The sequence below is a fragment of the Canis lupus genome, chromosome 10 (genome assembly GCF_011100685.1).
Source record: "Canis lupus familiaris isolate Mischka breed German Shepherd chromosome 10, alternate assembly UU_Cfam_GSD_1.0, whole genome shotgun sequence".
Lineage (NCBI taxonomy): Eukaryota > Metazoa > Chordata > Mammalia > Carnivora > Canidae > Canis > Canis lupus.
The window spans coordinates 23260718-23286459 of NC_049231.1; the positions used below are offsets into that span (position 1 = coordinate 23260718).

General features: G+C 59.7%; 1 protein-coding gene across 4 annotated transcripts in view; it reads left to right on the forward strand.

Annotated features, from left to right (window-relative positions):
- Window positions 1-25742, forward strand: part of SCUBE1 (signal peptide, CUB domain and EGF like domain containing 1) — a 140231-nt gene that overhangs the window by 83336 nt on the left and 31153 nt on the right. For all 4 annotated transcript variants that reach the window (XM_038550290.1, XM_038550291.1, XM_038550292.1 and 1 more), the window contains 3 exons: window positions 16131-16247; window positions 22402-22524; window positions 24875-24991. In XM_038550290.1, coding sequence (XP_038406218.1) covers window positions 16131-16247; window positions 22402-22524; window positions 24875-24991 — 357 coding nt within the window. The remainder of the gene's footprint in view (window positions 1-16130; window positions 16248-22401; window positions 22525-24874; window positions 24992-25742) is intronic.

The following is a 25742-nucleotide window of genomic DNA, read 5'->3' on the forward strand; positions in this document are numbered from 1 at the left end:
GTGCGTGCGTGCGTGCGTGCCGGCGCGTGGGGTGTGCGTGCGTGCGTGCGTGCCGGCGCGCGGGGTGTGCGTGCGTGCGTGCGTGCGTGCGTGTCGGCGCGCGGGTGTGCGTGGGGAGCGGCTGCGTGTGCCGAGTGCCCAGGTGCGTGCGGTGGCGCGTGCCGCGTGAGTGGGGGCTGCTGCCCGTGACGCGTGTGCTCGTGTGTGTTTGTAGCGAAGGACCCAGAGCCAGTGTCTCGCGGCCTCCGCGGGGACGCGGGTGCTCCGAGCCCCTGTCCTGGCGGGTCGCCCCAGGTCACGCAGGCAGCGTCCGCCAGGCGGCCCCGAGGCTCAGAAGGAAGGGGGCTGAGCGCAGGGCCCTCCCGGTCCGAGGCTGGCTCTGGGGTTGGGAGACCTGCCACCCGGAGAGGGCGGGACGGCCAGGGCCCCGGGGGGAAAGCGGGGCTCCCGGGGCTCCCGCCTCCGTGACCGGCCCGGCCAGAGGCGGGCGGCAGTGGGCAGCCCTGGCCCACCTGTCCCTGGCCCCGCTCCCGGCACCTGCGTGCGTGGGACGGGGAGTCGGGGCGGGTGTGATGTGGGCTGGATCCAGATGCTGGGAGCTCGCCCAGAGCCCGCTGGTGCTGCTCGGGGTGGCTTGGGAGGCCTGCCAGCGGGGGGGGGGCGGGGGGGGGCGGGGGGAGGAGGCGGACGCGGCTGCTCTTCCGAGGAGCTCGGTCCGGAGAGCCGCAGAGCCAGTCTGCCCCTCGGTTCTGCGGTTCTGCGGCTCTGCGCTCGCCGGCCGGCCCCCGGGGTGACAGCTCCCCGGGCCTCTGAGCCCAGGAACCCTGGCGCTCCAGGGTGGCTTGGGATGGTCACAGGTGTCTGCGGGTTCTCTGATGGGTCAGGCCGTCCTTGGAGGCTATGGGGCCAGCTGGTGTATTTCCCACGTCCTGCAGGAGGAAGCAGGCTCATCGGGTGCCCTGGCTTGCCCAAAGCACGTCCCTGTACAGCTGCAGCTAGCCGGGAGCCCGTGCCTGTGTGGGCTGTCCCAAGGGGCAGCGTCCCAGGACTGTACAAGTTAGGGCCGCAGGCCCCTGGGGAGGTCCCCTACGTGCATGGTCCTCACATGGACCTCAGAAGAATCCAGGCACCTATGGAGAAGTGAGAGCCCTACATGGGGCCACGGGAGGGATGTGGCCTTCCATGTGGGGAGTCACCTTAAAGCACGTCCTCCCCAGTGAGGCAGTGAGAGCAAAGGTGACCTGGGCTGGCTGATGACGGTGCTCTGGGCAGCCCGAGGTCCTTGCTGGGCAGGACAGGCACAGCCCTGTTTGTCGAGTGAGACACTAAGGTCCAGAGAGTCTGGAAGATTCACCTCTGGTCACACAGGCAGAAGGGACAAGGTTTGTCTGGAAGCCCCTCTCCACAAGTTCTCTGGACAGGGCTGTTGTGTTGACTTGGGGCGTCTGGGTCGGCCTGGAAAGGGCTGGGAATGGCCGAGGGGTGGCCGTGGAGGCCCCAGCAAGCAGGTGTGCCCACTACCATCCAGGAGGGTGTGGCTGGAGGTGGGTGGTGGAAATCTAAGACTTGCTGGTGCTCTGAGGCCACACGGAGACCCCTCAGCCTCACTTACTGGGAGAGGTGGGCACGGCTGCCCAGGACCAGAGCTCCAGAGCAAGAGCAAGAACTGGGGCCCCAGATGCCCTGTACCCCTCCCCGAAGGAGGCTGATGGCAGAAGAGGGCTGAGCTGAACTGGCATCACGCAGGCAGGTGGCGAGACAGAGACAAGAGCCGTGGACTTGCTTTTTCTAATTAGAGTCCGTGGGGAAGAGCCTGGAGCAGAATCAGGGGAGGTGAAAAGGGACGAACTGAGAATACTAGTGCCCTCAGCCCGGGTCTGGGAGGCAGAGTTGGGGGAGCAGATTGGGGGCCTCCACACCAGGCGTTGGAAGGGACCAAGGAAAAGGATGATGGTTGCCCTGCCCTTAATTCCCATCTCTCTGACCATAGAAAGCCCCTCACACATCACTTTAGAGCTCATCCTGCCCCACAGGCAGAAAAGGCCTGTCTCTCCACAACACTTACAGCACAGGACGAGCCCCACACCCGAGCTAAGCAACCATCCTCAGAGGCTTCCATGAAAGACGCCATCCAGAGCACTGGTGAGCGTGAGCCCCTCCCGCAAGGGCTCATAACTCTTAGCACCTGTCTCCTCTGAGAGCAGCTGTGTGGCACAGACTTGGGATCCTTTCGGACTTCAGGCTGTAACTAGGAGCCCTCGGTGAGGATGGCTGCTCCCAAACTGTATTAGTAGAGGCAAGGTGTAAAGAGTAAGGGAGGTGACCATCCCTGTCGTGCCCTGTGCTGGTCAGAGCACACCTGGGGCATCGTGTTCGGGACCCAGCCTTGCACGGAGAGAGTAGCCTAGATGGTGAGGGGAACCAGAGTTGGGTCAGCATCGTTGGCCTGTGGGACAGGGCACAGGCAGTTTATCCCAGTGGATCCTGAGGCTGATGGGGGTAGGACCTCGTTCTGTGGCCCAGGAGCAGAGGAGGAAGGCAAGACCCTGAGGAAGGAGTTTGACGGCAAGGTCAGACCCAGGACTGCTCAGCATCTGTGCCCCCTGGATGGCTGCACTGGCCAGCTCTTCCTCAAAGAGCAGAGAAGTGACTAGCAAGGGAGGGTGGCGCTCGAATGCCCTGGAACGGTCTGCTATGAGCAGGGCCCATTGTAGTCCTGGTGCAGGGTTCCTCCAGAGCAGGGTATGTGTGCTGCAGCCATCTGGTGGCTGAGATCCACCCTGGCACCCCTGAGATGCCAGTTATCTCTTGTGCCAACAAGGCTCGTTTTCAGGGTGGATAGGATAAGACCGAGTCAGCGCGGGGTGGTGTTTGCCGGCTCCACAAGGCCCCGTGAGCACATGCCATCCTCACCACTCTCCATAGTGACCACATCCTGCAGGCCCAGGGTGACACCCCCTATTCCATGTCACAGAGAGGGTGGTGGTCTGTAGCAGAGCAGCTAAGTGACCCACCCTTGGGGTCTCAGCTGCACCCAGCAATTGCCATTTATAATTACCCCCAGTCTCAGCCCAGGCTAAGAAAAGGGGCAGTGATGTTTTCTTTCAAAAGGCTCAAAATATGTAACATTTTCGATTTACATCCAAAGCAGTTAAAATATTTGGACTTCAGGGTTGGCATGATGAATTTCAAATATCTGGCCGACTGCCTTGTGCAAAACACCTGAGTACCCAGCTAAGTTTACCACAGTCCCCCGGGACACTGGTCACAGCAAGACTGATGAGACATTGCAGGTTGTTCTTGTCAGCCCCAGTCCTCAGTCAGACCCTTTCCCACGGTGCGCGTGGAACGGATGCTGTGTTAGCTTCCTGTCGCTGCTGACGAGGTACTGCAATCTTAGTGCCTAGTAGCGCACAAGTGTGCTATCTTCCATAGGTCGGAAGTTGGACTTGGGACTCCCAGGGCTAGAATCAAGGTGTCAACAAGGGCTGCATTTTTTTCTGGAAGCTTCTAGAACCACCTGCATTCCTTGGTCTGGGGCCTCTTCCTCTGTCTTCAAAGCCGGCAGCAAGGCATCTCTCAACCCTGCTTCCATCAGGCTCTGTTTCTCTGACCTCCCTCCTCCACTTTTAAGGAACCTTGTGATGACATCAGGCCCACTCAGATGATCCAGGACAAGCCTCCATCTCAAGGGTCTCAATTTAATTACATCTCCAGAGTCCTTTTTGCCACGTAGGGTCATGGGGGACTGAGACAAGGACATTTTCAGGGGCTGTTACTCTCCTGACCACAGATGGTCCAGACTTGGTCTGGGAGGAACCCCCCAGGCTGGCTGCTTGTGCGCTCCAGAGGCAGAGCCCCCGTCCGCCCTCTGTACTGCCTTGTCCCGGGTCCACCAATCTGCAGCCACAGGCTGGGGGCTGGCAGCGTGGGATGTGCTGGTCCGAGCTGGGCGGCCTCTGCAGGGGGCCAGTGTGGGCGCCCACCGCTTCCTGGGGCAACCTCCGTGCACATCAGCCCGCTCGCTCTGGAGGCCTCTTCCTCCTCACAATGTAGTTACGCCGCTTGACGGTCCGAAGGGGCCTTCCAGTCAGCCCTCTCCTGTGAGCCTTTGGCAGCCCTGCAAGGCAGCTGTCCCCACTTTACAGAGGAGAGTGAGGCCCTGAGATGGGGACAGACACAGGTCAGTGAGCACTGGTCTGGGGCCTGAGATCTGTGGACTCCCACGCCCAGGGCCCTAAGTCAGGAGTCAAGCAGCCTGAAGCGCGGCGGCCCTCCCGAGTGGAATCTGCCCTCACAGTCTGCCCACTTGGGTCCCCCTGAGCCCAGGACAGCAAGGGGCTCCAGGTCCGGTGAGCACAGCAATAGTTAGCCCAGAATGCCACTTCTCTGGGCCGTGCTCTGTCCCAGCGTCCACTCCCCTCCCAGCCACCCTGAGGGTTGGTGCTAAAGCAATTCCCATTTTACAGATGAGGACACAGAGGCCCACAAAGGTACTAGGAGTCTCCCCCTCCTGCACTCCCACAGCCGGCACCTGCCCATCACGCTCCACCTCTCTGCCTGTGAGCCAGGGTCCCCTTCCCGAGTAGGCATGGTACCAGAACACTTTCACCTCACTGGGCTCCCGGGGCTGTGGAAGTGTGGAAGGGCCGTCACGCACATGCCTGGGGCCTGGTGCACGGGGGAGCCGCTGGGAGAGCTCCAGGAAGGGCCAAGGGGCTGGAGACCTGGAAGGCCGGGCAGGACCAGGGAAAGCGGGACTGACACTTAGGGAGTACAGGCTGAGCCCCGTGCTTTCTCCAGCCTCATTTAATCATACAACCACCCTGAGATGTCCGGCTGATGTCACTTTTCTCGATACGCAGTCCTCCCCCGCTCTCCACTCCTCTGCCCCCCTTGGGGGCTGCCCACGTGCCTCTTTTCTACACCCACCATCTCCAGGGTCCATGGGCCACTCTGATTTCCCCAGTCTCCCAGGCCACCGCTCCCTACTCCAGTTCCAGACCCACACGTCAGTCACCTTCTAGAAGCCACACACATGCAGCTTCCTGCCTTGGTGGGCCATGCCACCACCACCCTTTACCCAGGTGCCATCTTCCACAGTTCTACCTGGAAAAGGTTCATCCAGACCTAACTGGACTTTCCTTGCCATCCCTACCCTCACTTCTTGCCCCTCCTCCACCAGCACCTTATTTAGTCATGAGCCTGGGACTCCCCTACTTGGGGCCAAGGCCAAGTCTGTGCCAGCTCTGATGGCCTTGCCCAGAGCAGGGGCGCAGGAAGGGCTGGCTGGCTCAGAGCATGAGCAGAAGCTTCCTGGGGGATATGCCCCAGGTTGAGGGGGCCCTCGCTGCTGCTCGCTGTTCACACAGGCTGGCATCCAGCTGGGAGAGAAAGGGCAGACCCGGATCCTGAACCCCAGGCAAGCCTGGCAGTGGGAAGGGGCTCAGACAGACCTGAGGCAAGGGAGGTGATGACACAGGGTGGTTTCCCAGGCCAGGTACTCGGCAGGGAGAGGCTGGTCAGGCCTTGGGCCAAGCTCCAGGCACTGTGCTCTCACCCTGTCCGTGAACTGGTGCCAAGGGCAGCTGGTCTCTAGTCAGCTGGGGACCCCAGCTGTGGTCCTGAGCGCCTGGCCTCAGTTTAGCCACACGCATACATGCCCTAAGTGCTGGTGGAAGGAGGTGGGTCATGGTGACCTGGATGAGTAGTCAAGGGGGAGAGTGTAGGGTGGAGGCAGGGTGCTGGGCAGGGCACTGGCTGGCCCAGATGGGAGCTGTGGCTTAGAGGGGCATGACTCACCCCCAGCCTCCCAGTGAGTCTGAACAGATCCAGGGTTCCTGCTGCCTGGGCCCTGGCACTTTCAAGAACCAAGGCTGGCTGGATGGAGCAGCCCTACCTCTGCCCCTGCCCCAGAGAGTCCCGGAGGACTCACCCATAAGTCCTTTGGCTTCCTCTGGAGCCTGAGGCCTTACAGCCTTCCCTTCTCTCTGGGCCGTAGATGAAATTTGAGCCTGGTTCTAGCCAGTCTGTATGTCCATCTCATAAAGTATAAAAACCATGAGAGATGCTCCCTGCATGGACACAGCTAACACAAGGACCCCTGAATGTCACTTTCTAGCCCCCCAGAATGAGGGCAGGGGTGAGAGCAGGGTCCTGGAAGCTGGGGACATGCTCCCTCCCGACAACAGGTCCAGGTCATGTGTCCCCTGCCCCGCAGCAGGCAGGCAGGCTCTGGGGGCAGCTTCTGTGAGGGAAGACTGCAGGATGGGGGGGGGGGGGTCCCTGCCGCTGTTGAGTGGTGGGGTCGGGAAGAACCAGGCAGAAGCGTGGGCTAAGGCCCCACTGGGTTTCAGAACTTGCAGCAGGCAGGGGTTTTGGAGGCACAGCACCTGGTAGAGAATCCTCAGGCGTGAAGCCGGTGTGGATGTGGCGTGGGCTGGGGGTGCTCGTGCAGCTGGAGGTCAGAGGGCAGGGAGTGCAGAATGGCTTTAGAGGGAGACTGATGTGGTCAGACCGGCAGGTGAGGTGACCCCCTGAGGACTGAGGGAGGTAACGCCGTCCTCATCTGGCAGAGGTGACCCAGCCCAGGGAGGTGAGGGCTTAGCCGGTGTCCCATGGCTCTTCAGAGGCTGGTGTTTGTGGCTTCCCCGGGGGAATCCATGCTTGGACCAGTGAATTGGGCACTGGGGCACCTGGCCTGCCCCACTGCTCCCCTGGGTCGCCTTGGCCAGTCCCTTCCCCTGTCAAAACTTAAAGAAAAGCAGTGTTTGGATCTCTAGCCTCTGGGGCTGTGTTGAGGATCACCTGGGACAGTGGCACCTGGGCCAGTGCTTGCTCAATCACAGTGGAGGCATCAAGGGTGAGTCTCAGTCACTTACCAGCTCCCAGGCTTTGTGCAGAGTGCCTCCTGGTTGGTGGCAGGGCCCACAAGCCTCCCTGTGATCACATCCTGGAGCCTGCCCTCCCACACAGCCAGCCCCTGCCCTGCACCGCCACAGAAGGATCCCACCTACGTAGCTCCCCCACTCTGGGAGCTGCAGGTGGAGAGGAGCCCCCCCAAGTGGGGGTGGCTTGCCCCCACTGCTCCTCACACCACCCCTGGCAGCTGGGCACACTTGGCCCCCACATGCTCCTCCTGGGCCTCAACAACCCCTGTCCCGGCCCCTCCCTGTCCTGCCTTAACCCTGGCCTAGGTTTTTTGGCCCCGCGGGATTTGCTCCGGGTGGGTCCCAAAGCCCTTCATGATGTGACCCCAATGCCCCCTAAGGGCCCGCTTCCTGCTGTTTTTACTGGTTGACATGACTCCTTGGCCTGCCACATTCAGGAGGGCCCTGGAGCTTAAACTCCGCAGCACAGATGGAAGGCACCCCAAAGAGTCCAGGGCATCATCCTCTTACCAGTACAATCTTTTGTAGATCTGCCCTCTTTGGAGAAGCCCGGGTCCCCCACCCACTGCTGCCCCCGCCCCAGCCACCTGGGAAGGGATGGCCCACCCTATCTTGCTGCTTGCTCTGCAGGCCCTCCCTTGCCTCCCTCAGGGCTCCTCTGGCTGGCTCCAGCCAAGGGCAGGCCCAAGGTGGCTGCAGACCTGGTGCCCGCAGCTGCCTCTTGACCAAGAAGTAGCCAGAGCTCCGGTCTTCCCACAGAGAGATTTCCAGGTGTGTCCCAGGGAAGTTGCCAGGGTTTCAGGTTGCTCAGCCAGGCTGTACCTTTAAGAACTACTCATTGTCCTTAGAGGCCCCGGAGTGGAGTTTTGCTAACAGTGAGCCTTTCTGGTTTGTTGTGGTGGCTCAGGCTCTAGAGCAAGACCTGAGCTCTGCCCTCACTTCCCCAGGGACTAGCATCGTCTCCAGGGGCTGAGGTCTCCTCGTGTCTCTGAGCTGTGGTTTTCTCTTTTGCAAAAAATGAGTTGTTGTCTCCGAGGCAGCTTGGATGAGATGCTTGGTGTGGGGCACCTGGCCTGCCCACTCACCTCCATTCTTTCCTCCACCTTCTCTTGCCCAGGCCATTGGTGCTTTACTAGGGCCCTGGGAATACCAGGCCCAGGCCATGAGGAGAGAAGCCTGGGGCCTGCCTGACCTTCGTCAGGTCAGAGGTGGTGGTGCCATAAGAAAAGGGCCCTACAGAACCAGCAAGGGGAACAGGTGCCTTTCAGAGGCCAGCCAGGCACCTGCATTCTGGACCCTTCTGTGAGGTCTGCCCAGCTCACAGGCTGGAGCTCTGGGACGGAGGGTGGGCAGGCTCCACGTGCCAGCCTCACTGGCCCCAGGAAGTCACAGGGTAGGAGGGAGGCTAGGGGTGCACTTGTGCTAAAGGCCCCTCCGGGAAACACAGACATTGGTGTACGGGTGCTGGGCATCACGTCCCTTGGCCCTGGGCTGTGCTCTGACCTGTCTCACTGAATCCCCGCAGGTGTCAGGAATCTAAAATAAGGCTTCCCTCTGTTGAGCAGCCTCTGGGCTAAGTCTTTGAGTACCTAGACATGGAAACGTTCCCAGCAACTTGCAAGGGCGCCCTTCGTGTTACAGATGAGACTGAGGCTCAGGGAGGAGCAGCTGACTCAGTGTTACACAGGCCTGCTCTTCCCACGACACCACCCCACACTCCCTCCAGGGCAAGGTAGGCCAGTGACCCACAGCACCTGGCCCTCAAGGGCTCAGGAAGTGGTAGCTGCTGGTGGTGGGTGTTCTGGGAAGAAGGGCCCGACCCCCAAACCTCCACGATCCCATGTGGTGGGAAGGACAGTACAGGGCTGAGGAAGGGTCACCAACTGGGCCCTCATGAGCCCTCCGTAGAATGGGCGTAATGATCCCACCTGAGGATCGCCTCCAACAAGAAAATACGTGTGAGCCCCCCTTTGTCTGCTCTCAACACCCCCTCCCCTTAGTAGCCAGAGCAAAGGCAGGAGCCAGAGGCCAGGAAAAGGCTCGCTGCCATGGCTCTGCTCCTGCCACCTGCATTAGTATAAAACCTCTGTTGAAGAATCTTCCCCAAGGTCTGCTCATCTCGCTCCTGGTTGACCTCTTCTCTACCCTCGGCCCCCACCCCTGTTGCTACAGACTGCCAGGCACTGACCCTTGGGTCCCTTGGGTCCTGCTCTCTGACCACCAGTGTGGAAGTCCCACCCACCAGGCAGGCCCATGAGAGGGGACTGCCCCTGAAATCCTGAGGCTGCCCAGTGCGTCCAGAAGACAGCTCCACTGATACAGCAGACTGCCCTGAGCAGGACCAGGTCCTGGGTAGATGGAGCTCGCGAGGTGATGTGGGCCTGATGGCCCATTCCTTCCCCACAGCTGGGCCAGAGTCCGCACAGGGCCCTGCGAGTCGCATGGTCGCCCACCTGTGTGCTACCAGGACAGAGTCCAGAACCCACCAAGGCTGCCCCAGGGCCAGGCCAGCTCTGAGAACCATGAGCCAGGGGCCTGCTGGATTCAGATGTGGCAGAGGGCAGTGCTGGGGACCAAGCGAGGCTTCTGAGGCTTCCTTTCCCACTGTCCCTCAGACCCCGACGTGGTACCCCTTCCCCATTGGGGCTGCAGCCCTGGCCCCTGCCACTACCCTGCCTCTGCCTCCATGCACCCCTTCCCCCACATCACATCAGACACCAGTGTGTCCCCCAGGACCCAACTGTACTCAGAGTCCCAGGTGTTCCCGGGGCGAGGTCACCAGCACCCAGCTGTCGGTGCATCTCCCCACACGGGGAAGAGCCGCTGTCTGCAGACGACTCTCAGGAGGCAGCGTGGAGGTTCCAGGCAGAGCTGGAGGGGCAGTGTGGTTAGGAGCCAGGGTGGCAGGTGGCAGATGGGTGGGCCCTGCTCACCACTCCCTGTCGAGTGTCTGGGGATGTGGCTTCTACTGTCAGCCTGAGGCCTCGCTCTTCTCACTCACCCGAGGGACTTCGTGAGGGAGACCAGCCTCACTGTGCCAGCATAGTAAGGGACATCAGCCTGCTGACCATGCCCTTGACGGGCCACAGGGCCACCCAGAGGTCAGTGGGGTCGGCGCGGAGAGACAGGCAGTGAAGGAGAGCCCAGCCAGTGTGCGGAGCTCTGCCAAGGAACATGACTTTTACCCCAAAGTGATAGCCATGGAAGGCTCAGGAATCAGCTGAGGGAGGAGAGATCAAAGGTCAGAGGGCCCATGGCTGCGCTGGGAGGGCCTGTGGATGACCCCTCTCCCTCACTCGCTTCAGTTGGTCTTAGTAGCAGAAGGGCAGGAAGACCAGCCCTGAGTGAGGTCTCAACAGGCTGCAGCAAGAGCTTAGCCCTAGGCTTTAGGGCTAGGGCAGCTGTGTGGGCTGACAGGTCTCTGTGGGTCACGGGGCTCACACCTCAGCTACCAGGTCGGAGCCTCCGGGGCGGAGCCTGACACCTGTACTGCAGACAAGCCTGGGATTCCCCGGATGGCACAGGGAGACAACCACAGCCCAGAGATGGGAGGATCCTCGGCCTAAAGTCCCACAGCGCATCGGGAACTAAGTGTGGCATTCGGGCCTCTGGCCCCACGTCCAGTTCTGGTCCAGGCGCTCTCGGCCAGGTGAAGTCACTCGCCTGCAGTCAGCCCATGTGAGCTTCCACCTCGCCCAGTGCCCATCACTCTGGTGCTGGTGGACTCCCAGGTCTTCTGTGCTATCAGTTCATCTCAGGCACCCTCTCCTGCCAGGCTCAGCTTGGGGCAGGGGCTTGGTCACCTCGCTCCACCTCGTTCCTCCAGAGGCTTGTTTTTTCATCTCGGCATTCAGCAGTAATCGGTCCTGTGCTGGGCATGGGGTCACCCTGACACAGCTCTTCCTGGGGATGGAGTGGTCTCTGGGGAGGACCACCACCAGAACAGGAGCCTGGGGCCTAGGGGAGCCAACAGGGCTCAGGAGAACTTAGAGTGGTCTCCTGAGTCGTGAGGGGTGCACAAGCCTGGCCCAGGGGAGCCATCTGTGGACCTTGGATGTGATGGGGTGAGCCCAGGGGAGGTGGGCCCAGACTCCCGTGAGAGGGTCAGGGTCCAGGTCCTATTCTGTCTCCCCTGGTGAACCATTGACCCCTGAGGCCTGGGGCAGCGTCCGGCTCAGCTCCAGCTCTTCCCTCTCAGCCAGCCAGCACTAAGGAGTCGTTCCCAAAGTGGTGGTTAGAGCAGTGACCTAGAGCATCTGCTGCCCTGCTAGACTCAGGTGTCCAAAAAGCCAGGGACTCTGCGGCACATCTGCCCACACAGAGCAGCAGCCCAGATGAATCAACAACTCACTGGGTGCTAAGACTTCATGCAGAGGTTTGAGGGTGAGCATGTGGTCACTGTTGTGACCATTCACAAAGCACCGTGACGTCCACATTTGTGTGGACCTTGTACAAACTCCATGGTAAATGCCATCACCTCCCATATCACATGTTGGGAAGCTCAGACTCCAGGAGCAAAGGGGCTTGCCTGAGGTCACAGGGCCAGGTATGCAACCCAATTTTCTGACCCCACTGCTCATGGTTTAGCCACCACACTGTAACAGAGACTGTCCTCCTCAGGCCTTGCCGGACTTTGCCCCAGACCTAGGGCAGAGCAAGCAGGCAGTGCCAACCCAGGCAGGGGCCCACTGTCCAAGCCCAGGGCTGGCCTCCCCTGCCCGCATCTGCTGTGTCTCTGCCCAGTGCCTCTGGCAGGGCCTGGCCCACAGCGGCAATGCCCCAGGGAAAAGACCGAAGACCAGCCTGGTGACGCATCCAGGGTTTTCCCACCTGGTTTACTCCCAGGCCCCTTCCCACTTTAAGCCCCACCCCAGGGCAGCCTCCAGCCCAGCCCTGTGGGGTAAGGCTTCTCCCCTCTTGCTGGACGAGGAGGCCAGGCACCATCTCTGCGGCCCCACCACCGCAGGCTGCTGGGACGGCCCGCATCAGAGGCCCGGCTCGGGCCTGGGCTGGCTCACTCATCAGTCTGGAGTCCCACAGCCTTGGGTTCACATACTGTCTCCTCCAAATAACTGAGTGGCCTGAGACACAGGGCTGGGTTCACAGGTGTGTGACCCGGTACGTACCCTTGCCCCAGGCCCTGCCCTCAGAAAGGCCCCCCACTGGTTGAGTGCTCTGTTGCCTCTGTCTTGAAATTTTTTTATTTTTGAGCAAGAGCCCTCATTTCTATTTTGCACGGGGCCTCGCAATATGCAGCTGATCCTGCCTGGACAAGGTATTTAACTTCCTGAGCCTCAGTTTCTCTGTCTGAAGAAGAAGCCAGCTTCTGGGGTTGCTGTGAGGCCAGTGGATATTAGTGGATGAGAAGATCCCCTTTGTCGGCAGTAGAGGGCTGTGCCCTAGGAGGTTTTGTTCCCCTTGTTGCTCCAGGGGGAGAGGAGAGGCTTTAGAAAGACCCAGTAGCTCTCATGGGGAGGCAGGTTCCGGGAGAGACTAGAGGGTTCACAGGGTCCCAAAGGAAAGTCTTCAGATCCCTGGAACAGCACTCTGGGGTTTGGCTTTGCCCTCTTCCCCTTCACAACCCTGATGGTCTGGCACCTGGACTCCAGCCTCCCTTGGCAGTGTGTGCTTCTGGATGGGGTGCTGCCTCACAGGGCAGGATCACATTTACACCACTGCAGCCCCCAGCTCATGTTTGCCATTTGCATTCAGGGTGATCCTGCAGTCAAGGGGGAGGACAGGCTATCTGGTTTCTGCATCTGAGACAGTGGTGGCCTAATACCAGGCCTGGGTGGCCTCTAGTCTTGGGAAACAGAGGCGAGGCTGCTTTTTTGAGATAGCGGTCCAGGGGGAGTGACCCAAGCTGATCACCACCCAAGGCGAGGAGCTCCCTCAGCAGCTCCCAGTAGACTCTGCTTGGAAACTCGCAGGGACGAAGCTCTCAGCCCCACCCAGGCTGGCCTGTCCTAACTGTAGACTTCAGTCCCCGACCCCTACTCTAGCCCAGAGGACTGGGTACTCTCTGTCGTCTTCCTTTCTGTGTGTATCGCATTGTGCTGTGTACATCTGCTAACCTCAGAATGATAACAGCCACCAACCCTGTGCTGTTGAGGGGACCCTGAGGGCTGGCACCTGGGCAGGTGCAGAGGCCAGGGCAGCATAGAGGACAGGCTGGTTGCTGGCTGGTCACTCCACTGCCCCCTCCCCTGCCCAGCACAGGGCCCGGCCTTTGTGAGTATTGGCTCTTAGCATTACTGCAGGAGCGTAGAGGCTTTGGCTACCCAGAATGAGGCAGTGGTCTGGAAGACAGGGACAGGTGGCAAGGCTGTGAATGTCACAGAGGAGGACCCTGGTGGTAGCCTGATGCAGAACAGCAGTAAGGGCAGGGGCTGGAATCAGATGTTAAAGAAGCAGCAGGCGCAGGCCTGGGGGCCCCAGGCAAGGGGATAGCTAGGGACAGCATGCTCAGAGACAGGGAGCACTGAATAGGAGCGGTCAGGGAGGAGTATGGAGAATGTAGTGCCTGCTTGGTACTGTGGGGTCCCGGTCCTGGGGCTGTCGGGTGGGTTGGAGTCAGACCCACCGGGTCCCACCAGTTCTGCCACCTACAAGCTGCACAGCCCTGGGCAGATTCCTTGCCAGGGAGGTGGAAGGGGCAGGAGCCTAGGGGAGGTGAGGCTTGGAAGGCTGAGCAGGGACTGGAGCAGGTGACCTGCCATAACCAAGTGCCATGGGAGGAAGTGGTCAGCTCCCAGAACACCCCACAGGGCCTTCCCTGGGGGCCCAGAGCCCCTCGCCCAGAACCTAAAGTTTAGGCACCAAACATCATCTAGGGCAACACAGGAGGTTAAGTGTGCACAGTGCAGGGCAGAGGCTGTAGAGTGGGCGATTCTCCACGCTGGCTCCAAGCCCCTCCTGGCCTCCGCCTGCCCCGTGGGTGCCAAGGCCCCTCACTCTGGAAGGCCACGATTCCAAGTCCCATCGGGGCCTCCAGATGCAAGGGGCTGACAGGAGCCCATTTGGCCAGGTTCATTTCTTGGGGACACAGTTCCCCGCTGCCCACACTGCACCTGCCTCCACTACCACGGAGAGGCCTGGTCACCATCCCTGTCCCTGAGGAAGGTCCCGCTGTGCCCCAGGCCCCGATGTTAATTACCTGCACCTGGAGAGCAAGCAGGTCCTTGGGCCGCTCTCCAGAGAGGGGCTCTCCCACATGAAAGACTGAAAAGGCACCTGGGGGCTCGTTGGCCCTTTGATTTGGGGCGGAGAGGCGGAATTTCCTCTCTGGTTAGAACCCCAGGAGGGCAAACTAACATTTGTGAAGCAACTACTACATGCCAGGACCCAGACCAAGGGCTGTTAAGCGGGGAGTTTGTTTGATCCTCACCTGCCAGGTGTCCAGCCCGAGGGGTAGCCTACCGGGGTCACTCAGTGGTTGACAGAGCCAGAGCTCACACCCTGGCCTGCCCACCTCCACTGCCCCAGTGAACAGTCGGGCGAAGAGACAAGAGGACCTGAGCAGGCCATATGCCAGCCAGAGCATGGCTCCTGCCAACAAAGGCCAACCTGGTACAGGGAAGGGCCGCGGCCTTCTTTCTGTGCCTGGGACTTGGGAGGCTCCTCGTGGACATGGTCTTTGAGCTGGGCCTTGGGACTGGAGCAGGCAGGAGGCCTCCAAGCCACTGGGCCAGCATACACAGAGGCAGGAAGGCTCTCAGAACTGCCCACACCCGGCTGGAAAGCTAAAATTCACGGAGACACAGGGAAAGATGGGCAGGAAGAGTCAGGGTCAAGGTCACTGGCCCTCCAGTAGAAGTTTGGTTTTCTTTTTAATTTTATTTTATTTAAGATTTTATTTATTCATGAGAGACACAGAGAGAGAGAGGCAGAGACACAAGCAGAGGGAGAAGCAGGTTCCTTGCAGGGAGCCCAATGCGGGACGCGATCCTGCCACTCCAGGATCATGCCCTGGGCTGAAGGCAGATGCTCAACCGCTGAGCCACCCAGGCATCCCCCTCCAGTAGGAGTTACCGCTCTTTGTATCATGGTGAAGGCATTAGCCTCCAGAAGGGCCCCAGTGCTTCAGGACGACACTGCAGAATCACGGAGAGGCACACTCACACACAGAGGGGAAAGCCAGATGTCCTCCTCTCCCAGCCCTGCCCCCCCCCCCCATACAAGTTGAAGTTCAAAGGAAAGGCATCATGAATTTGGTATAATTAGCAGCAGGGACTCCTGGCTACCGGGATATGTATTCAGTGATCATTCCTGCAGGACTGCAGACACCACAGGACAGATAGAATAAACCAGGTAGGGGGAGTCTCAGGGACCCAGAGAAAGCCAAGGTGGGCAGGCCAAGGGTTTTGGGTTGTAAAAGATACGGGCCTTGGCTCTTCAGTTCCAACACTGGAGAGAGGGGGGAAGCCCACTCAGGCACAGTTCCCACAAGATCAAAGCACACAGATGCTCAGAAAGAAAGACTGGTTGAAAGGCTCAGAGGCCCAGGACTGGGCTCCTCTGTGTGCGGGCCACCTGCGCCCTGGTGACCTGGCCCTGCCAGCCCCTTCTCCAGTCCTGGGGAGGATCATTCTCACCACGCGACGGGTTCAGTGACCTAGGCTCTGCCCCAGCTGCTCCAGGCCCTTTGAATTTGCAAAGGGGAAAAAAGCACTAGACAAGCTTCAAGTGGACGAAAACCAGACGCCTTTGGCTTATGGCTCAGTGAGAACAGATGTTGAGCTGAGTGCCTCATCAAGGTGATGGATGGTGTGTGGGCTCAGGGAACCAGCCCTGGAAGCTCCACGGCCAGGGCCGCAGGCCAGTCCAATACTGAGACCAGTTTGGGAGCCCCAGGGACTGTGAGTCTGGGTTTGGAGTCCCAAGTCCGGGCAGGACAAGGGGTTAGGAATCTGGCCCTGGGCAGTTAAATGCCAGCCAGGCTAATCTCCGTGGCGGCTGCACACAGCAGCGTTGACCCTGTCCGCGGTGACCTTTACACAAGCACAGCCCCCTGTAGGGTACAGACATTTACCCACCGTTTACAGTGGGTCCTCACTGGCAACCCCAGGAATGGTGTCATTTTCCCATTTAATAGGCTCAGGGAGGCCCACAGCTAGAGGGTATTAGGCAGGACTCAAATTCAGACCTCCTGTCTCAGGAGGTTCCCCCCGCCCCCCGTGGATGGAGAAAGGCAGTGGCTTCCGGCTGAGGAGACTGAGCATCTCTGTCTCTTCCCCCCAGAGACATGTGCGGTAAACAACGGAGGCTGTGACCGGACCTGCAGGGACACGGCCACTGGCGTGCGATGTAGCTGCCCGGTGGGATTCACGCTGCAGCCCGATGGGAAGACGTGCAAAGGTCAGCGTGGAGCCACTCAGGCAGGGGCGGGGGCTGCACGCTCGCACTGGGTGTGTGGCCATGGCTGCCTGGGAGGGCGGGGGTCAACAGTCGCCGGCACTTCGCTGGAGAGGCCATGAAGAGGGAGGGTCAGTGCTCCCCAGCAGGGTTCAAGGGAACGCTTCGCTGATAGGGTCCTGAGCCAAACAGCAGGTACTGATGTCCAAGGAAGGGGCTGTGCACTGGGCCAGGCAAACAGTGTCTTCACTGCAGGACCCCCTGGGCCCACAGGGACTCATCGTGGTCCCAGGGGGGGTGGGGGAACAGAGGGGGATATGGCCATCTCTTCACCCTCACCTGCCTTCGTGGTAGTAGCTGGCAGAGCTGGGGCAACAGCATGGCCCTGGGAGGTCTGCTGGTACCAGGATGGGATTGTCTTCTTGTCACCGTTAGCAAAATGAGGATGCTGTGTGTCCTTGTCTCCGGAGGAGCGAAATTATGGGAGCTCCCAACTGGGGACCAGGGATGCAGAAGGACCTCCACCTGTAATTAGAAATGAGGCTCTGGAAGGATGGGCAGATGGGAAGATCTCGCAGGAATGGGCCAGTCTCCCAGCCTCTGGAAGTGACTGCTTGCTCTGCTCTTCCCACCTATTCCCTGACTCACCCCACAGAGTTCCTGAGGGCCTCCGGGGGTGCTTGGTGGTGTTAGGGGTCCCTCAGGAAACAAGGAATGAGGGGAGCAGGGAAGTGAGAGCTGGCAGGGTTCTGGAGACTGAAGGGGTCGCCCTGCAAGGGAGGGACGTGCAGCCCCACTGGGCTCCAGGCTGGCCCTTCAAATCCCCACAGCCATGGGCCACCAGCCTCCCACTTGTCAGGGAGCAGGGCAGGCCGGAAGGCAGCGAGCAGAAGGGCAGAGGAGAGGGCGAAGACTTGGACAGCAGAGGCTTCTGGTGATCTTAAATAGTCCGAGGTGGGCTTTTTTTAAGCCTGTAAAAAATAGCTTGTGACTCATCCTTCCTAGCTGTTTTGCTGGGAAGAAAGTAGGGATTATTGACAGGAATAACAGTCCTTCCACCTGTTTATTTGAAAAGAAAGCCCTTCTGTAGCCACTGCTCAGCTCACTCGGAATCAAGTTTCAGCTCCTGGACTCGATGCCGGGGGACCAGCCAGGGCTCCCCACAGTCCCAGTCGTCCTCACAGCCAGCGGTGACACAGCAGGCCTGGCCCGGTGCCCTCGGCACTGGGGCAGGAGAGGGTAAAGTCAGGCTACTCTGCATCCCCCTTGGGCATGGGACCACAGGGACAGGCAGGGCTCAGGGAGCTGGTGCCAGGAGCCAACTGTCTGCATCGGCAGCCAAGCCCAAGTAGAACACTTTGGGGGGCTTTGCTGCCCCCACCCAGCCTTCGGTGGCCTGAGGGGCATCTGACCCACCCACCTCCACCCAGTGTCTAGAGGAGAGGAGCCCCCCCCCACAGCCGGAGGCCCACCAATCCAAGCCCCCCATGCTGTTTCCCATGGCTCTTCCAGAACCACTCCAGCCCTTTAACCAGGGCTCCCCTGCTCTGCCCTTTGCCCTTGCCAGACCTCCTCATGCCTGCTGCCCTGCAGTCAAGAGGTCCTTTCATTTCCCCCATACCAGATGGGGTTTCTGGGCTCCTTCTCTGTGCAGGGGCCGGGGAGACAGGTGAATGAAGCAGACCTTCCCTGGGGATCTTCTATTGAACACAGAAGACAGTTCTTCACTTTTTAAAATCACTGAGATAAACGTGTATTACTGACTGCTAGGTGCTGGATGGAGATGTACACCCAGCTGAAGAGCGAGAGCCAGGGCAGGGAGGGCACAGGGAGAGGCATTTATCAGGGCAACATTTCCAGCGGCACCATAGCCGCTGTGCAGAGGCTGGGGCGCAGGGACCCAAAGGCATCCAGCATGCCCAGGTCTGTGAGACATGCAGGAGGCCAGGTCAGACAGTACAGGGCCTGTGTGCTGGGGAGGGCTTGGCCCTTCATCCTTCCAAGCTTTGGTGAGTCCCCAGACACCACCAGGCAGGGAAAGCTCAGACTCAGGTCTTCATCTTGAGCAGGGCCCTGACCACAGCTTGGATGGGGTTCTCTGGGCAGGGTCTAGAAGAGCAGTGAGGCTGCTGCTGTCATCACCTGGGCTGGAGATCATCTGGCCTGAACCAAGCGTTGGCAGTGGTGGTCGAGAACTGTCCAGATATTGTCTTGGAAGTCAGAATTTAAGGATCGTGGGACTAGTCTAAAACTGCTTCACGTAAATGTCGTAACGTCCTCAAATCAGAGGACACCGGACAATGACGGCTGACCTCCAGACCCCAGGTTTGGCATCTTAGAGCCTTGTGCTCACAGCCCAAGTTCACGGGTCAGATGAGAGGTGCAGGTCAGGGTGCAGGCACCTGGCAGGGCGAGCCCCACTGGGAATCCCCAGCCCCAAGGCCTCGGCTCCCCAGTGGGTGTGTGCACCCTGGTCCTGGCAAGGGCCCAGAAGAAGATATCAAAGGAGTAATTCAAAGGTGTTCTGGAAGCCAAAAGTCATTGTGAAGCCAGACCTATGGCTGGAGGGGAAAGGTAACAGAGGTCCTGGAAAATCCAGAGTTGAAATCCCTGAGCACACAGGGGTCACACAGACAGGTGGAGACAGGCACAGGAAGGTGGGGGTGTTCTATCTGGAACATGGGGGCTGTGGGGTTGTCTGGATGACTTGTCCCAAGCTGCTTTTCAAGAGTGTAGACAGTGCAGGGGTCCAGCTTCAAGGGCCCCTGTTCAGTGCTGTACCCGCTTGATACTGGGAAGGGGGCACCTTGCTAATTGGCTGCTCTGAGAGGAGGGAGGTCTGGGGCCTCGACTCTCTGAGCTGGAGCCTGGGTTTCCTCAGAGATACCAGCCCCTTCACCTTCTAGAACAGTCCGGGAGAACTCCCACCCACCACCTGTTTCCTCTGCTCCCTCACCTGCCCTCTGCCCAGCAGGCCAAGCCCAGCAGTGTGCCCTCCCCACGAGGCTGCTCTAGGGCAACGGCTGCCCACTCCCACCCGGAAGCCCTCCACATGGCCCTGGGTTACCAGGCTGTGCCCCTCCGTGGGATGGGCAGAGGGGAACCGGATCAGTAGCTCACAGCTACCTCTCCCCCAATGCTTGATCGCGGCAATGCCTCTGAGGTTCTCCTGGGTAGCCCAGGACCCCAGCCTTCTCTCAGCTGCTCCAGCTAATGCATTCTTCATCCACTCAGTGAACACCTGCTGGGCAGTCTCTCTGCTGTGCAGGCCACGTGCTGGGCCCAGGGGCTCCAGACAGGAGCCAGCTCCCCTCTCTGTGTCTTCATCCTCCTGAGGGCAGGCCCCGTGACAAGGGGACAGCCAACTCTGGAGGGAATGTCAGGGAAACCTTCCCACGGAGGCAGCTGTTTCCAGGGGCAGGCTGTGTGGGGGCCTGGGCTGCCGAGGCAGAGGCCAAGCACGCAGAAAGAGGAAGGCAGAGCATCCAGGCCCGGGATGCCCAGGGAAGGGCTGGCCCTTTATCCTGGGATGACCGGGGGCCCTGGAAATTTGTAAACAGGTAGGGGGCCTGCTGGCTGCCTGGTGGGGTGGAGGGCAGCATGAGCACAGTGAGGAAAGAGAGGAGTCTTAGAAGGGCAGAAAGGAGAGAGCAGGGCAGAGGCTGCACCCCGGGGCTCGTCAGAACGAAGGTCCAGGGGCTGCGTGACTGTACCGTGGCTAGAGCTGGGGGTGCTTTCCTGACTCTGATCCCCAGGCAACTGCCACACCAGCCTGGCCTCAAGCAAACATGCCTCCCATGGCCTGTCTGGTTGCCATGACAGCCCCTGCCATTGACAGGCCGGATGGGAATAGGGATGGGGGTGGGATTAGGGGTTCCAGAAGGCCTGAGGCATTCCTGGGTGAGCAGCCCGCCTCGGCACATGTAGTCTGGGAGAGGCACCTGTTGCCAGCCCAGTTCACAGATGGGGAACCTGAGGCTTGGAGAGGTACCTTTCCTGCCCGGGATCACACAGCTGGCTGGGACAGAGCTGAGACAGGTCTCCATTCTCCTGCCAGAGGCTTTTAGCTAGAAATTTCCCTGTCTTCCTATAATCCCCAGGGGGAGAAGAATACGGCGATGCCCAAGCCTCTGCCTGGGACGGGCCCTCAACTAAACCTAATGTTGCTTTCTCTGGAGGCTGTGGGGTCAGCTTGGTGCTCTGGAGAGGGCCTGTCTTTGTAGACAGCTGTGGGGGACTGGGCTCCAATCGCTCCTGCGTGTAGCTGTGATTCCCTCTGTAAAATGGAGGATCTGGTCCCCCAGTTGTTTTGAAGATCACGTAAGACGTTGCCAGAAAGTGCCTGGCCTGGCCCCCAGGATGAGGTGGTGCCCAGTAGGTGCAGTGACCACCGGAGGGTCTGACTACCTGCCATGGGGTGTGGGTTCACCCTTAGGCATTTCTGTTCCTGGAACATGGGCCGTGTGCAGAGTTCCCGGACCTAAGAAGGCATTGTTCTTAGTGATCATCTCGGTGCACACACATAGAGTGCCTGCTGTATTCAGAGGGGTGAAGTCACCCAGGCAGTGGCACAGCCAGGATTCCGGGCCAGGTCTGGTGATCTGCAGGCCTCACTTACTGGGGACCACCCCAGGTTCCCCTCCTTGGCCACCTTCCTGGTGCCAAAGTCATCAGAATATGCAAACAGAATGGGTCTTTGGGGTGGAGCTGCCTGGGGTGGTGGTGGGGCAGCCAAGGGTGAGGAGATGCAGGGGCATGCCCACTGGGTGCTCTGCACTGCTCAGAGGCTGGTCCCTCAGGGGCTTCCCAGGAAAGCAGCTCTGGAGTCCGCCCCTGCCAGGCTTGCTGTGGCCTCCTCTCCCAGAGGCTCTGAGAACTGCCCACGGGGACATCCCAGCCTTGCTCTCTTTGAAGGCTTCCTTCTAGTGTACTGGACCACACACCTGGATTTTGTTTTGTTGTTGAGGAATATCCTGTGGGAACATTGCTTTAGGACTTTTCTGCAGGTGTCAGATCTAGCTTGTTTGGTTTGAGAAAAAAAAAAAGTGAGGCCAGGATTTGGAGTCACTGATGGGAAAGAGTCTTTTCCGTGGGGCTCAGCACAAAAGGGGGTAGGTGGACCTTGCTCATAGGGCAGTGCCAGTTACACAGGACAGGGGCACCCGGGCCTTCACGCTCAGGACAGGCTCAGCTAGGGCCAGAGTTGGAGTCAGCAGCTCTGCCGTTGGCCAACTCGGAGCTGGTTTCCTTCACTTCCTTTCACCCCCTCCAAATCAGAGAACACCATTCTGAAAGTCAGCTCTGCTACTACTTGCTGCGTCGTGTCAGCATGGGGAGCCTTGGGGTCGGGGCCCCAGAGGAACTTTGGAGTAAGAAGAGACACCTTAGATCAGGGTCTCTGACATCACAGTCTGTCAGGCTGGCCTGGAGCCCAGAAAGCAAAGGCCAGATAAGCAGGGCAAGGGGGCACAGGAGGGAAGTCATAGGAGTCGGGGAAGCATGTGATGCATCAGCCAACAGGCCATGCTGCGAGGCAGAAAGCCCCCATCGCTAGAGATATGCAAGCAGAGGCCAACTGGCAGGGATGCTTGCAAGGGGTCAGTTACTGCATGGAGTTGGGCCGTGTGACCTTGAGGGTCCCGCCACAAGCCCTTAAAATCCTGAGGGAAGAAACTGCTCAAACCAGTAGGCAGAATTGGAGGGGGAAGCCGGCCAGCCCAGGAGCACCTGTTACCTTTCTAAGCCTCCTTCTCCCATCAGTAAAACTGGGACATTAAAGCTACTGATTGTTGGCTGAGCACTCACTAAGCACCAGCACCGCAGGACCATCATTTCATCTAATCCTCACGGTGCTCGGTGCTTGTCCAAGATGTGCTTCTGACGGTGGTTGTCTTAGAGCCGGGTAGGCAAGGCTCCAGGGGCGCAGGAGCTTCCCCAAGGCCCCCCCACAGGGTGCCCACCCTCTTGTCCTGCACAGCAGCCATCGCTTCCCCTCCTTTCCATCCCATGAATGCCTGCTGGGCTCCCCAAGTCTCCATACCCCGAGGCTGGGCGCCAGGCCCCAGAGGCCCGCCTTGGGCAGGGGGCGCAGGGGGTCGTGGGGGCGGGGCAGCCTCCCACCCGGCGGCCCAGCCCACTGGCCCCCTGCCCCCCGCAGACATCAACGAGTGCCTGACCAACAACGGGGGCTGCGACCACTTCTGCCGCAACACGGTGGGCAGCTTCGAGTGCGGCTGCCGGAAGGGCTACAAGCTGCTGACCGACGAGCGCACGTGCCAAGGTGAGCCCCGCGCGCCCCCGTGCCCCCCCCCACCCCGCCCTCCCGGGCCTGCGCGGGCTCCTGCGGGGAGGTTAGGGCCCCGTGCGTCGGCCCCGCTGACCATTCCGAGTGCGCACCTGCCCTCCCCGCCGTCTCTAGGATTCATGACTCTACGGGCCCTCAGAACCCACCCAGGTGGGAAACTGAGGCCGGGAGGCGCATCGGCGCGTGTCAGGGTGCGGGGCGGCACAGCAGAGCCCTTCAGCGCCCGGGCAGCCCCGGGCCTCCTTCAGAGGCTTCGAGGTGGGCTGGCGCCACCTGGTGGAAGGCTTGACGCATTGCAGGCGCTCTCCTGCAGTCCTTAGGGTTCCGGGGCACCTGCCAGGAGGCCCCCCACTCCCGGTAATGTGAGGTCTGGGCAGAAGCCAGGAGTCACAGCCCAGAACGAGTCCAGGAGACATCCGGTGTGCAGTGAGAGCCCAGAGATGGGCAGCGGAAAGAGTGGTCAGGGAAGGCTTCCTGGGGGAGGGGACACCGGTGAATAGGCATTTTCCCAGGGGAGCCAGGGAGATAAACCCACCCAAGGGGAGTTTGGGAGACCACAAGGCGCCCTGTGGGACTGGATGAAGCCACTGAGAAGAAGGCAGGGGTGTCCTGGGGACCCGCTTTGGGAGAAAGTACAGAGAGAGGAGCCAGGGTATCCTGTGTGGCAGGAACATAGCTCAATTTCATCCTCGATGACTCCATTCCAGACTAGTCCTCTCATTTGCGTGGCGTTGCATAATGGCACACTGCACAACCTGAATGGCTGAGTGGGGCTGTGGGCCTGCATCCCCCCCATCAGTGCAGCTCAGGGCTGGCCCCCAGGGCAGCAGGAGGCCCTGAGCAGCCAGAGATGTGCCCTCCCAAGGGCACCAGGCGAGGAAGGCAGGAGCAGGAGGCTGGTAAGGGAGGGTCCAGAGCCTAGACATCTCCCCTCCCCAGCTCGGCCTCTTCCTCCCTTGATGGGTATCCCGGCTCTGTCTTCCTCTCAGGACATGAGGCCCGTTGGGAGCATGTCACCTGTCCAGACTCCTGCACTTTGACTTAGTGGCTCCATCTGCCTTCCCAAATTCTGTGGAGGGCTAAGAAAGGGCCCTTGACTTTGCACCCCCAGCTGCCCCTGAGAGAGGTGGGCTGCCACTGAGGAGGAGGCCATGATGTGTGTCTGTCTGGGCTCCAGCGAGTCTTCTCCACCCTCTGCTGGCTCCTCTCTCTGAGGCCCTGGGGCTCTGGCCATGTCCCAGCCTCGCTCCAGCCCCACCCTGGGCTCTAATTTCCTTTGCCTGGCACTCAGGCCCTTGGGACGGAGACCTCAGACACCTCCCAACCCCAGAGTGCTCTGGGCTGCCACCTCCCAGCCTTTGCTCAGAGACCCCTTCCCCCGCTTTCATTCCTTCCCTCCAAGCTCATCCCAGCCCTCAAGGTACCAGAGGTACCAGGGGATCCTCCAGATTCCTCTCCTGGGAGGGATCACATCCTCCTTTGAGCACCCAGTGTGATTCTTTCCTTGCACTAGAATTATTACAGATACACACGTATCATCAACGCGTGTGGTTGCAAGAGCTAATAAATTCAAGGGACGACCTCCAACTATGGTGCCTATGGAGAGGTGGGTCAGTGGCTGTTTTGCCCTCAGGAGCCCCCATCAGTTGTCCCATGAGAAACATTTTCCCCAAAATGTGTAGCCAGGACACACTTGTCTTATATGAGCATGTGATTCATTTCCTCTTTTTTGGTAACAAGCATGACCCTTTTTCCTTTTTCACCCCAGCCACCAGGAATCTCAGAACAGATTTCACACACTGTCGAGGCTATCTTGTTATTCCTTATGGATAGCATGTTTTCCCCGTAACTCCTTCTCTTTGGGCTGTTTTCTCAAGAGACATCTTGGAATGATAGGAAAACACACTTTGGTCAAGCATTCAAGAGGCCTAGTTAAATGTCCCAGTTCATTTGTTGCCTCAGGCAAGCCCCTAGCAATTTCCTGCAGAGGTGGATTAAATATTTACCCTAATCACAATTGAATGATATTAAAATGGCAGTGATTCATAATAATACCTTATATTCAAGGTACTTTTACCCTGCCCCCTCCAGAAGAGATGGGAAATAGCTTGTAACCCAGAAATATAAGGTTAACGGACACAAACTGCCAAGTCAGGCGGTTACAAGAGGACCAACAGGTACTGTGGATCGGCTGTGCCCTAAGCCTCAGGGCCCAGGGACTGTCTGTGCCCAGATGTTCGTTGAGTGACTGAGCGAGTGGCAGGCTATGCCCATCCACTGCACCCTGAAATTCCTCCCTGAACTTTCTCTCCCTGTGGCCACACAGACATCGACGAGTGCTCCTTCGAGCGGACCTGCGACCACATCTGCATCAACTCCCCAGGCAGCTTCCAGTGCTTGTGTCACCGTGGCTACACACTCTATGGGACAACCCACTGCGGAGGTCTGCAGCCCGCCCACCAGGGCCACCTCCCCCCTGAGGCACGCGCCTGGCCACACGGCCACCTATGCTGCACCCCACACCCTGACCCCGACCTTGACCCTGGAGGGCCTGGAAGGGACCTAAGCAATGCTGGGTTCTGGTGGGCAGAGGGGCTCAGCCAAGAGCAAGGGGGGCAGGGAGATAAGGGCAGGGAGTGGCAAGTACCCCCTAGGTGGCAGGCCTCACTCCAGGTAGTGGGCATAGGCCCCAAAATGGCAACTACAAGGGATCCTCGGTCCAGAACAGGGGATGGCCACTGCACAGACTCCCATAGATGATTCATCCCAGTGGGAGAGGGTGACAACAGACGAGGACAGCATATGGAGATGGGGCCAGGGGGATCCTACAGGAGGAAAGTGGGCCAAGCCAAGGGGTAGCATGCCAGGAGGGTCAGCAAGTGCAAAGGCATTGAGGTAGCATAGAGGGACCTCGAAGCAGCTGGTGGAGCCCCATAAGGGAATGAGAACATGGTGGGCAATGCAGACAGGGAGGAAGCAGGGCTTTGTAAGGCCTGCAGATGACATGGGTTTTCTTCCCAGCACAATGAGAGACTGTTGAAGGGTTTAAGTAGGGGTGTGACGTGGGCGTGCTCAGGTAACAAGAGCACTCTGGGTGCCACGTGTTTAGGAGAATGGAACTCGAGGCACCAGGAGGGAGATAGCTCTAGGCATGGAAGCCAGAGCTACTGACCTTGGACAGGATGGGGGTGTGT